This window comes from Bombina bombina, chromosome 2 (genome assembly GCF_027579735.1).
Source record: "Bombina bombina isolate aBomBom1 chromosome 2, aBomBom1.pri, whole genome shotgun sequence".
Taxonomy (NCBI): Eukaryota; Metazoa; Chordata; class Amphibia; order Anura; family Bombinatoridae; genus Bombina; species Bombina bombina.
The window spans coordinates 484,093,714-484,105,983 of record NC_069500.1 but is presented as its reverse complement, the minus strand read 5'-3'; the positions used below and the strand labels follow the sequence as shown (position 1 = coordinate 484,105,983).

Below are 12,270 nucleotides of genomic sequence, written 5' to 3'. Positions count from 1 at the left end.
TGTACATTACTACACTTACATTGACAGACATAAGAAAAAGGAGACGTGCCCTGCCCTTGAGCACAATCAGTTGTCACTTTTATACAAGGTGAGTTACAGTTAGAGAGGATCTCAAGTTTACAATCTAAAATGTGTCCTCACTGTGAGTACAGTATTTAGTACAATGATAAAATACTCAAACGTGCAGGTTTTTGTGTGCATTTAATAATGCAAATGATTTGATAAACGTATTTCTTGTCAGCATGTGTAAGGGAAATTAGGTGAGGGTTTGAACATTAGTATTTCTTACAGTGTAGTGCTGAGTTGCTTTAATTTTGGCAGTAATGATTAATCTGTAAAAGTGACTGTATATATGTGTGTGTGTATAATGTGTATGAGAGATCGATTAGCTTCATGTCACTCCTTAGGGTGTGTATACAAGGAAGGATACCTCATCACTATTACAGGTACATAATAATAGTCAGTAATAGTGACTCATATATAGTGGTAAAGTGTCATAACTGAGCTGGGATTTTTGTTTTATATCATTTGTAGTTGAATCTTGGGTTTCACTATATGGAGAAATGATGCAGGAGCTATTCTTTGCAACTGATCTATGTTGAGGTCCAATAATTATCCTCTAGAGCACTTTACTTACACCTTCATGAAGGACACTCTCAAATCCATTGTGCTGAAGCTCTGAGAGGAGTGGACTGGCAATCATTGGGATGGCTGAACAGCAGGAAGATGATGAACCACTCATCCTCACCTTGGAGGAAAATGGAGGCTGTGCTGATCTCCCCAGTGACAGCATCAACTGCAGTGAGATTTCAGGTAAGAAAACGAGAACCTTAACTGTGATGTGTGCTATATACTACCAGAAAATGAATCTCTACTCAGTGTGTTGTGTAGAAAAAGATAATAGAGGCGAAGAAACCCTTTGTGAAGACAGACAGTATTATCCTGGCCAGTTTACGATGCTGGAGGACACTATTTGGACAAACCTGATATAAATACAATCATAGGGCGTTAATAGAGCGTTATAGTGACATTGTAGTTCAAAAATTAAATACTCTTAATTTGTTAGAACATATAATTTTAGAACTAGGAAAGTTGTAAGTCTATGGGCCAGATTATAAGTGACGTGCTATTTATTGCATTTGCTAGCGCGCATATTACAAGTTGAAAGTAAAATGTTTTGCATACGAATGAAAGTCGACACGCACTAACTTCAGGAGTTATAATATTAAGACCACGCTAACGTCTTCTCCCTATAGACTTCAATGGAGAGTGCAAACTAGAAAAACCCTAACACTTGTCGCTCATGCTCTAACCTGACAGGACTTAATGGGACAAAATATTTCTGTCATGATTTAGACTGAGAATGCAATTTTAAACATCATTCCAATTTACTTCTATGATCTAATTTGCTTCATTCTTTAGATATCCTTTGTTGAAGCAATGCACATAGATGAGCCAATCGGATGAGGCATCTTTGTGCAGCCACTAATCAGCAGCTAATAAGCCTATTTAAATATGCCTTTCAACAAAAGATATCAAGAGAATGAAGCAAATTAGATAATACTGTAGAAGTAAATTGTAAAGTTGTTTAAAATTGCAGGTTCTTTCTAAACCTTGAAAGAAATAATTTTGGTTACATGTCCCTTTAAACCTACAGCGCCAACCCGAAGGTAGTTAATGAATATTTCACATTCCAATGTTCTTTACATTGGATAAAATATTCTGTTTGTTTTTAAATAAATCTCTATCTAATGTATTTTTTGTAAAATATATATTATATGTGTATACAGGTGTTTGTATGTATGTGTGTGTGTGTGTGTGTGTGTATGTGTATATAGAAGCCAGCACTCTTTGGACTTAACAATAGATAATTAACGATTGGGTTGGTCTGATTAAGGGGAGTGCTCCCCGAAACGTCACTGAATAAAAGGCACTTGTTGCACCTATTAAGTGCAGAGAGTGCTGTCTTCAATTGACTATACATTATCACTATTCAGCACCCTGGCATATGAATGAAGCACCTACTACTACATATATATATATTATAGCCCTTTCCATTCCAATACCTTGTCATATACTTTTTAACTCATAACTTTTTTTTAAAATATTTATGTGAATAATTTTTATTGGTGTATATATGAGTGTACTTGTTAATTTTAATGTATTTATGTAGTGTTTAATACAACTTTATTTTTTGCCATAACCCTTGTGTGGTAGCGTTTACTTTCAACTTGTAATACACGTGCAAGTTAACGTGATTGCAATCCTTTAAAATCGTGTGCGCCACTTGTAATCTAGTCCTATGTGTTTAACCCCTGCAAAGGTGGCTAAACAGCTAGTTAAAGTACCACTTATGGCCACAGAGAGCTGCTGGTCTAGAGTGGAAATGGCTGGTGCGCCAATCAGGAGTGGCAGTCGCACAACCCAGGTGTTGCTGATTTAGCTCAGTGGCCATGTTTACTTGGGACCAGCAGTTCTCTGCAGCTCCCATATAGTACTTTAACTATGTGTTCAACCCTTTTGCAGGTTTTTAACACACAGACTTGTAGGGTCACTAGTGCTAAAATTACATGTTCTTACAAATTAGAGAATTTAAATTTTGCACTACAATGTCCCTTTAATGGTGATTCCTCTTGATCAAAATGATGAATCTTTGATCTTGTAATACTACATATTATTGTGAATGATTGCATAATTACCTGCATTTTTCTTAGCACATTCCTTGAACAATACGTCATGTGCCACCTGTGTACAGTTTACTTCATCATCAGTAAATAATATATCTTTCTTGATATTTAACTTCCAATGTGTATGACTATTTATATACAAATCCTTTATTAATGACCTTTCATATGTGTATGTTATGGGCAGACAAATCCTATTTAATCTTATTGTTTTCTTTGGGGTTTGAAACCTTACCTTTTCTTTCAGCTGTAACATGTCTACTTGTGGCATTCCAATGCAATTCCCTTACCACTCCAGTTTGTATCTTCCTGCATAAAGATCAGCATGACCTTGGCATTTTTACTAACTCATAATAAACATTTTTTTTCTTGACAGTGCTATTATCATGCTGTGTCTCTGTGTCAAAGGTTTGATATTCTTAAACTAAGTTTTAAGTATTTGCTATATTTTGTGCTCTCTGATTCCTTCCAGAGCATGGGTAGCTAAGTTTATAGCATAATGGACTCATGGGTGTGGACATTTAAAAAAATAAGAACTACTTTTCCAAAGGACTACAGCGGGAGCCCAATCTACTTGTCCCATGTGACTATCTACTTGTCCTGATTCAAAAAGTAATTTTTAAAAAAATTAATTTTTTTTTTTATAATTTAGGAGCAATCAACAAATGGAAGTAGGTAGTGGACACTTTGCTGGTAGGTGACACAATGCTAAAATAGCATCTCATGTGGAGGTATGAGATGTAAATGCTGTAAAGCAAAAGTTTAACCCACAAGCTACACTACAGCAGAGTATTTCTGTCTCTTACCGCCACATGAGATGCTATTTTAGCATTTTTTGCCACCTACCAGTGGAGTGTTCCAAATATATTTGTGAATGAATTAGGTCTACTCTCCAGAGTTAGACTTAAATGTCTCTTTGATGGTAAAAGTGGCTACTTATTTTTTTCTGTTGCTGGATGCCTAATTGCCCCTGGGGGTTCTTACCACACTTCTCTGTTCCAGTATCCTACCCCGTGGCCCTAATTAAAGTTGATCTGTTTTCTTCAGGGCTCATCTGAACATCTCATGAGAATAGAAATACATTAGCGTCTTAACCAATCCCTCCAATAAAAGTATTCCTCACTATTAAATGCAACCAGGCTTTTGCTTTTAAAATGCATTTGTATTTTGTGGGATAGCAGGGGGGGGGGGGGTTTAATACTGGCAGTGTTGGCATTTCTCTGCTCCAGAATTACATAAATCCCTTTAGTGCCATAAGGGGCCAGCATCATATTGCTGTGTATTTTATGAGATTGCTCTGTGTGGTTCTAAACTGCTCTATTCAGCAAAGGATTGCTCTGCACCTCATGAGATAACTGTATTGTAACACTACAGCACTGTGCAGTATGAGAGCGCTCTGCATTTTCTTGTATAACTCGGCCTGCTTAAAAATGTTCCCCCCTTTTTTGTGTAGTAAATCTATGAGGGATATGGAATTGTTTTGTGTGTAATACAATAGTTTTCTTTCATGTAATTAGCAAGAGTCCATGAGCTAGTGACGTATGGGATATACATTCCTACCAGGAGGGGCAAAGTTTCCCAAACCTCAAAATGCCTATAAATACACCCCTCACCACACCCACAATTCAGTTTTACAAACTTTGCCTCCTATGGAGGTGGTGAAGTAAGTTTGTGCTAGATTCTACGTTGATATGCGCTTCGCAGCAAGTTGGAGCCCGGTTTTCCTCTCAGCGTGCAGTGAATGTCAGAGGGATGTGAGGAGAGTATTGCCTATTTGAATGCAGTGATCTCCTTCTACGGGGTCTATTTCATAGGTTCTCTGTTATCGGTCGTAGAGATTCATCTCTTACCTCCCTTTTCAGATCGACGATATACTCTTATTTATATACCATTACCTCTGCTGATTTTCGTTTCAGTACTGGTTTGGCTTTCTACAAACATGTAGATGAGTGTCCTGGGGTAAGTAAATCTTATTTTCTGTGACACTCTAAGCTATGGTTGGGCACTTTATTTATAAAGTTCTAAATATATGTATTCAAACATTTATTTGCCTTGACTTAGGATGTTCAACATTCCTTATTTTCAGACAGTCAGTTTCATATTTGGGATAATGCATTTGAATCAATTTTTTTTCTTACCTTAAAATTTGACTCTTTTTTCCCTGTGGGCTGTTAGGCTCGCGGGGGCTGAAAATGCTTCATTTTATTGCGTCATTCTTGGCGCAGACTTTTTTGGCGCAAAAAAATATTTTCTGTTTCCGGCGTCATACGTGTCGCCGGAAGTTGCGTCATTTTTTGACGTCCTTTTGCGCCAAAAATGTTGGCGTTCCGGATGTGGCGTCATTTTTGGCGCCAAAAAGCATTTAGGCGCCAAATAATGTGGGCGTCTTATTTGGCGCCAAAAAATATGGGCGTCGCTTTTGTCTCCACATTATTTCAGTCTCATTTTTTCTTTGCTTCTGGTTACTAGAAGCTTGTTTATTGGCATTTTTTCCCATTCCTGAAACTGTCATTTAAGGAATTTGATCAATTTTGCTTTATATGTTGTTTTTTCTCTTACATATTGCAAGATGTCTCACGTTGCATCTGAGTCAGAAGATACTTCAGGAAAATCGCTGTCTAGTGCTGGAACTACCAAAGCTAAGTGTATCTGCTGTAAACTTTTGGTAGCTATTCCTCTGGCTGTTGTTTGTATTAATTGTCATGACAAACTTGTTAAAGCAGATAATATTTCCTTTAGTAATGTACCATTGCCTGTTGCAGTTCCTTCAACATCTAAGGTGCAGAATGTTCCTGATAACATAAGAGATTTTGTTTCTGAATCCATCAAGAAGGCTATGTCTGCTATTTCTCCTTCTAGTAAACATAAAAAATCTTTTAAAACTTCTCTCTCTACAGATGAATTTTTAAATGAACATCATCATTCTGATTCTGATGACTCTTCTGGTTCAGAGGATTCTGTCTCAGAGATTGATGCTGATAAATCTTCATATTTATTTAAAATGGAATTTATTCGTTCTTTACTTAAAGAAGTACTAATTGCTTTAGAAATAGAGGATTCTGGTCCTCTTGATACTAATTCTAAACGTTTAGATAAGGTATTTAAATCTCCTGTGGTTATTCCAGAAGTTTTTCCTGTTCCTAATGCTATTTCTGAAGTAATTTCCAGAGAATGGGATAAATTGGGTAATTCATTTACTCCTTCTAAACGTTTTAAGCAATTATATCCTGTGCCGTCTGACAGATTAGAATTTTGGGACAAAATCCCTAAAGTCGATGGGGCTATTTCTACCCTTGCTAAACGTACTACTATTCCTACGTCGGATGGTACTTCGTTTAAAGATCCTTTAGATAGGAAAATTGAATCCTTTCTAAGAAAAGCTTATCTGTGTTCAGGTAATCTTCTTAGACTTGCTATATCATTGGCTGATGTTGCTGCAGCTTCAACTTTTTGGTTGGAGACTTTAGCGCAACAAGTAACAGATCATGATTCTCATAATATTATTATTCTTCTTCAGCATGCTAATAATTTTATCTGTGATGCCATCTTTGATATTATCAGAGTTGATGTCAGGTTTATGTCTCTAGCTATTCTAGCTAGAAGAGCTTTATGGCTTAAAACTTGGAATGCTGATATGGCTTCTAAATCAACTCTACTTTCCATTTCTTTCCAGGGTAACAAATTATTTGGTTCTCAGTTGGATTCTATTATCTCAACTGTTACTGGTGGGAAAGGAACTTTTTTACCACAGGATAAAAAATCTAAGGGTAAAAACAGGGCTAATAATCGTTTTCGTTCCTTTCGTTTCAACAAAGAACAAAATCCTGATACTTCATCCTCAGGAGCAGTTTCAGTTTGGAAACCATCTCCAGTCTGGAATAAATCCAAGCCTTCTAGAAAGGCAAAGCCTGCTTCTAAGTCCACATGAAGGTGCGGCCCTCATTCCAGCTCAGCTGGTAGGGGGCAGGTTACGTTTTTTCAAAGAAATTTGGTTCAATTCTGTTCACAATCTTTGGATTCAGAACATTGTTTCAGAAGGGTACAGAATTGGTTTCAAGATGAGACCTCCTGCAAAGAGATTTTTTCTTTCCCGTGTCCCAGTAAATCCAGTGAAAGCTCAAGCATTTCTGAATTGTGTTTCAGATCTAGAGTTGGCTGGAGTAATTATGCCAGTTCCAGTTCTGGAACAGGGGATGGGGTTTTATTCAAATCTCTTCATTGTACCAAAGAAGGAGAATTCCTTCAGACCAGTTCTGGATCTAAAAATATTGAATCGTTATGTAAGGATACCAACATTCAAAATGGTAACTGTAAGGACTATCTTGCCTTTTGTTCAGCAAGGGCATTATATGTCCACAATAGATTTACAGGATGCATATCTGCATATTCCGATTCATCCAGATCATTATCAGTTATTGAGATTCTCTTTTCTGGACAAGCATTACCAGTTTGTGGCTCTGCTGTTTGGCCTAGCTACAGCTCCAAGAATTTTTACAAAGGTTCTCGGTGCCCTTCTGTCTGTAATCAGAGAACAGGGTATTGTGGTATTTCCTTATTTGGACGATATCTTGGTACTTGCTCAGTCTTTACATTTAGCAGAATCTCATACGAATCGACTTGTGTTGTTTCTTCAAGATCATGGTTGGAGGATCAATTCACCAAAAAGTTCATTGATTCCTCAGACAAGGGTAACCTTTCTGGGTTTCCAGATAGATTCAGTGTCCATGACTCTGTCTTTAACAGACAAGAGACGTCTAAAATTGATTTCGGCTTGTCGAAACCTTCAGTCACAATCATTCCCTTCGGTAGCCTTATGCATGGAAATTCTAGGTCTTATGACTGCTGCATCGGACGTGATCCCCTTTGCTCGTTTTCACATGCGACCTCTTCAGCTCTGTATGCTGAATCAATGGTGCAAGGATTACACAAAGATATCTCAATTAATATCTTTAAAACCGATTGTACGACACTCTCTAACGTGGTGGACAGATCACCATCGTTTAATTCAGGGGGCTTCTTTTGTGCTTCCGACCTGGACTGTAATTTCAACAGATGCAAGTCTCACAGGTTGGGGAGCTGTGTGGGGATCTCTGACAGCACAAGGAGTTTGGGAATCTCAGGAGGTGAGATTACCGATCAATATTTTGGAACTCCGTGCAATTTTCAGAGCTCTTCAGTTTTGGCCTCTTCTGAAGAGAGAATCGTTCATTTGTTTTCAGACAGACAATGTCACTACTGTGGCATACATCAATCATTAAGGAGGGACTCACAGTCCTCTGGCTATGAAAGAAGTATCTCGAATTCTGGTTTGGGCGGAATCTAGCTCCTGTCTAATATCTGCGGTTCATATCCCAGGTATAGACAATTGGGAAGCGGATTATCTCAGTCGCCAAACGTTGCATCCGGGCGAATGGTCTCTTCACCCAGAGGTATTTCTTCAGATTGTTCAAATGTGGGAGCTTCCAGAAATAGATCTGATGGCGTCTCATCTAAACAAGAAACTTCCCAGGTATCTGTCCAGATCCCGGGATCCTCAGGCGGAAGCAGTGGATGCATTATCACTTCCTTGGAAGTATCATCCTGCTTATATCTTTCCGCCTCTAGTTCTTCTTCCAAGAGTAATCTCCAAGATTCTGAAGGAATGCTCGTTTGTTCTGCTGGTAGCTCCGGCATGGCCTCACAGGTTTTGGTATGCGGATCTTGTCCGGATGGCCTCTTGCCATCCGTGGACTCTTCCGCTACGACCAGACCTTCTGTCGCAAGGTCCTTTTTTCCATCAGGATCTCAAATCCTTAAATTTTAAAGGTATGGAGATTGAACGCTTGATTCTTGGTCAAAGAGGTTTCTCTGACTCTGTGATTAATACTATGTTACAGGCTCGTAAATCTGTATCCAGAGAGATATATTATAGAGTCTGGAAGACTTATATTTCTTGGTGTCTTTCTCATCATTTTTCTTGGCATTCTTTTAGAATTCCGAGAATTTTACAGTTTCTTCAGGATGGTTTAGATAAAGGTTTATCCGCAAGTTCTTTGAAAGGACAAATCTCTGCTCTTTCTGTTCTTTTTCACAGAAAGATTGCTAATCTTCCTGATATTCATTGTTTTGTACAAGCTTTAGTTCGTATAAAACCTGTCATTAAGTCAATTTCTCCTCCTTGGAGTTTGAATTTGGTTCTGGGGGCTCTTCAAGCTCCTCCGTTTGAACCTATGCATTCATTGGACATTAAATTACTTTCTTGGAAAGTTTTGTTCCTTTTGGCAATCTCTTCTGCCAAAAGAGTTTCTGAATTATCTGCTCTTTCTTGTGAGTCTCCTTTTCTGATTTTTCATCAGGATAAGGCAGTGTTGCGAACTTCTTTTGAATTTTTACCTAAAGTTGTGAATTCTAACAACATTAGTAGAGAAATTGTGGTTCCTTCATTATGTCCTAATCCTAAGAATTCTAAGGAGAAATCATTGCATTCTTTGGATGTTGTTAGAGCTTTGAAATATTATGTTGAAGCTACTAAGTCTTTCCGAAAGACTTCTAGTTTATTTGTTATCTTTTCCGGTTCTAGAAAAGGCCAGAAAGCTTCTGCCATTTCTTTGGCATCTTGGTTGAAATCTTTAATTCATCTTGCCTATGTTGAGTCGGGTAAAACTCTGCCTCAAAGTATTACAGCTCATTCTACTAGGTCAGTTTCTACTTCCTGGGCGTTTAGGAATGAAGCTTCGATTGATCAGATTTGCAAAGCAGCAACTTGGTCATCTTTGCATACTTTTACTAAATTCTACCATTTTGATGTATTTTCTTCTTCTGAAGCAGTTTTTGGTAGAAAAGTACTTCAGGCAGCGGTTTCAGTTTGAATCTTCTGCTTATGTTTTTCATTAAACTTTATTTTGGGTGTGGATTATTTTCAACAGGAATTGGCTGTCTTTATTTTATCCCTCCCTCTCTAGTGACTCTTGCGTGGAAAGATCCACATTTTGGGTAATCATTATCCCATACGTCACTAGCTCATGGACTCTTGCTAATTACATGAAAGAAAACATAATTTATGTAAGAACTTACCTGATAAATTCATTTCTTTCATATTAGCAAGAGTCCATGAGGCCCGCCCTTTTTTTGGGGTGGTTATGATTTTTGTATAAAGCACAATTATTCCAATTCCTTATTTTATATGCTTTCGCACTTTTTTATCACCCCACTTCTTGGCTATTCGTTAAACTGAATTGTGGGTGTGGTGAGGGGTGTATTTATAGGCATTTTGAGGTTTGGGAAACTTTGCCCCTCCTGGTAGGAATGTATATCCCATACGTCACTAGCTCATGGACTCTTGCTAATATGAAAGAAATGAATTTATCAGGTAAGTTCTTACATAAATTATGTTTTTTTAGCTACAATGAAGAAGCTATCCAATAATTAAATCAGCTCCATTATGAGTTGGAAATAATTATTTTGTCACTTGAGATTTGATTAGAGCGAGGATAAAAAATATATACACACATAGTGCATCACCACCAACAAGAAAGTCACACTGACAAGCCGACGGCAAAAGCCTGTGCACAGCAAATGGTAACAGCCTGCGTGCGGGCTTCTGTATAGAGGGTTGGGCTGTACATGAATGTAGGACCTCTTGCCCCAAACATTTGTGTGAGTGAGCCTGTGTAGTTTTTTCTTTCATTTACAGGGCTACACGTACCAGCTGCACGGAAGTACTTTCTAGCTCCACTCTTACTCAGTTTACCGGACAATGTGACTGAAGTTATATAGTTACTGCGCAACGGAGGAGACTCTGCCAGGGAAGGTTTTAGGATCTCCAAGTCCAAATAAAATGAAAAATGCACTTTTTTCCTGAACACCCCACTCTTAAAGGGACACTAAACCCAAATTTTTTCTTTCGTGATTCAGATAGAGCATGCAATTTTAAGCAACTTTCTAATTATCTCCAAATATCAAATTTTCTTCTTTCTATTGGTATCTTTATTTGAAAAGCAAGAATGTAAGTTTAGATGCCGGCCCATTTTTGGTGAACAACCTGGGTTGTTCTTGCTGATTGGTGGATAAATTCACCCACCAATAAACAAGTGCTGTCCAGAGTCCTAAATCAAAAATTGTCTGGCTCCTTAGCTTAGATGCCTCCTTTTTCAAATAAAGATAGCAAGAGAACAAAGAAAAATTGATAATAGGAGTAAATTAGAAAGTTGCTTAAAATTGCACACTCTATCTGAATCACAAAAGAATTTTTTTGGGTTCAGTGTCCCTTTAACCCCTTAATGACCACAGCACTTTTCCATTTTCTGTCCGTTTGGGACCAAGGCTATTTTTACATTTTTGCAGTGTTTGTGTTTAGCTGTAATTTTCCTCTTACTCATTTACTGTACTCACACATATTCTATACCGTTTTTCTCGCCATTAAATGTACTTTCTAAAGATACCATTATTTTCATCATATCTTATAATTTACTATAAAAAAAAAAGTATAAAATATGAGGAAAAAAATGGAAATAAACACACCTTTTCTAACTTTGGCCCCCAAAATATGTTACACATCTACAACCACCAAAAAACACCCATGCTAAATAGTTTCTAAATTTTGTCCCGAGTTAAGAAATACCCAATGTTTACATGTTCTTTGTTTTTTTTGTAAGTTATAGGGCCATAAATACAAGTAGCACTTTGCTATTTCCAAACCACTTTTTTTTTTCAAAATTAGCACTAGTTACATTGGAACACTGATATCTTTCAGGAATCCCTGAATATCCCTTGACATGTATATATTTTTTTTTTAGAAGACATCCCAAAGTATTGATTTAGGCCCATTTTGGTATATTTCATGCCACCATTTCACCGCAAAATGCGATCAAATACAAAAAATCGTTCACTTTTTCACAAATTTTTTCACAAACTTTTGGTTTCTCACTGAAATTATTTACAAACAGCTTGTGCAATAATGGCATAAATGGTTGTAAATTTTTCTCTGGGATCCCATTTGTTCAGAAATAGCAGACATATATGGCTTTGGCATTGCTTTTTGGTAATTAGAAGGCCGCTAAATGCCACTGCGTACCACACATGTATTATGCCCATCAGTGAAGGGGTTAATTAGGGAGCATGTAGGGAGCTTTTTGGGGTAATTTTAGCTTTAGTGTAATGTAGTAAACAACCCAAAGTATTGATCTCGGCCCATTTTGGTATATTTCATGTCACCATTTCACCGCCAAATGCGATCAAATAAAAAAAAATCGTTCTCTTTTTCACAAACTTTTTCACAAACTTTAGGTTTCTCACTGAAATTATTTACAAACAGCTTGTGCAATTATGGCAAAAATGGTTGTAAATGCTTCTCTGGGATCCCCTTTGTTCAGAAATAGCAGACATATATGGCTTTGGCGTTGCTTTTTGCTAAATGCTGCTGCGCATCACACGTGTATTATGGCTAGCAGTGAAGGGGTTAATTAGGTAGCTTGTAGGGAGCTTGCAGGGTTAATTTTAGCTTTAGTGTAGCGATCAGCCTCCCACCTGAAACATCAGACCCCTTGATCCCTCCCAAACAACTCTCTTGCCTCCCCCCACCCCACAATTGTCCCCGCCATCTTAAGTA

At 37.6% G+C, this 12,270-nt stretch overlaps 1 protein-coding gene across 3 annotated transcripts in view; it reads left to right on the top strand.

Moving 5' to 3' along the window:
* Positions 1-12,270, top strand: part of TPCN1 (two pore segment channel 1) — a 235,332-nt gene that overhangs the window by 848 nt on the left and 222,214 nt on the right. For all 3 annotated transcript variants that reach the window (XM_053702163.1, XM_053702161.1, XM_053702160.1), the window contains exon 2: positions 535-813. In XM_053702163.1, coding sequence (XP_053558138.1) covers positions 708-813 — 106 coding nt within the window. In that variant the 5' untranslated portion in view covers positions 535-707. The remainder of the gene's footprint in view (positions 1-534; positions 814-12,270) is intronic.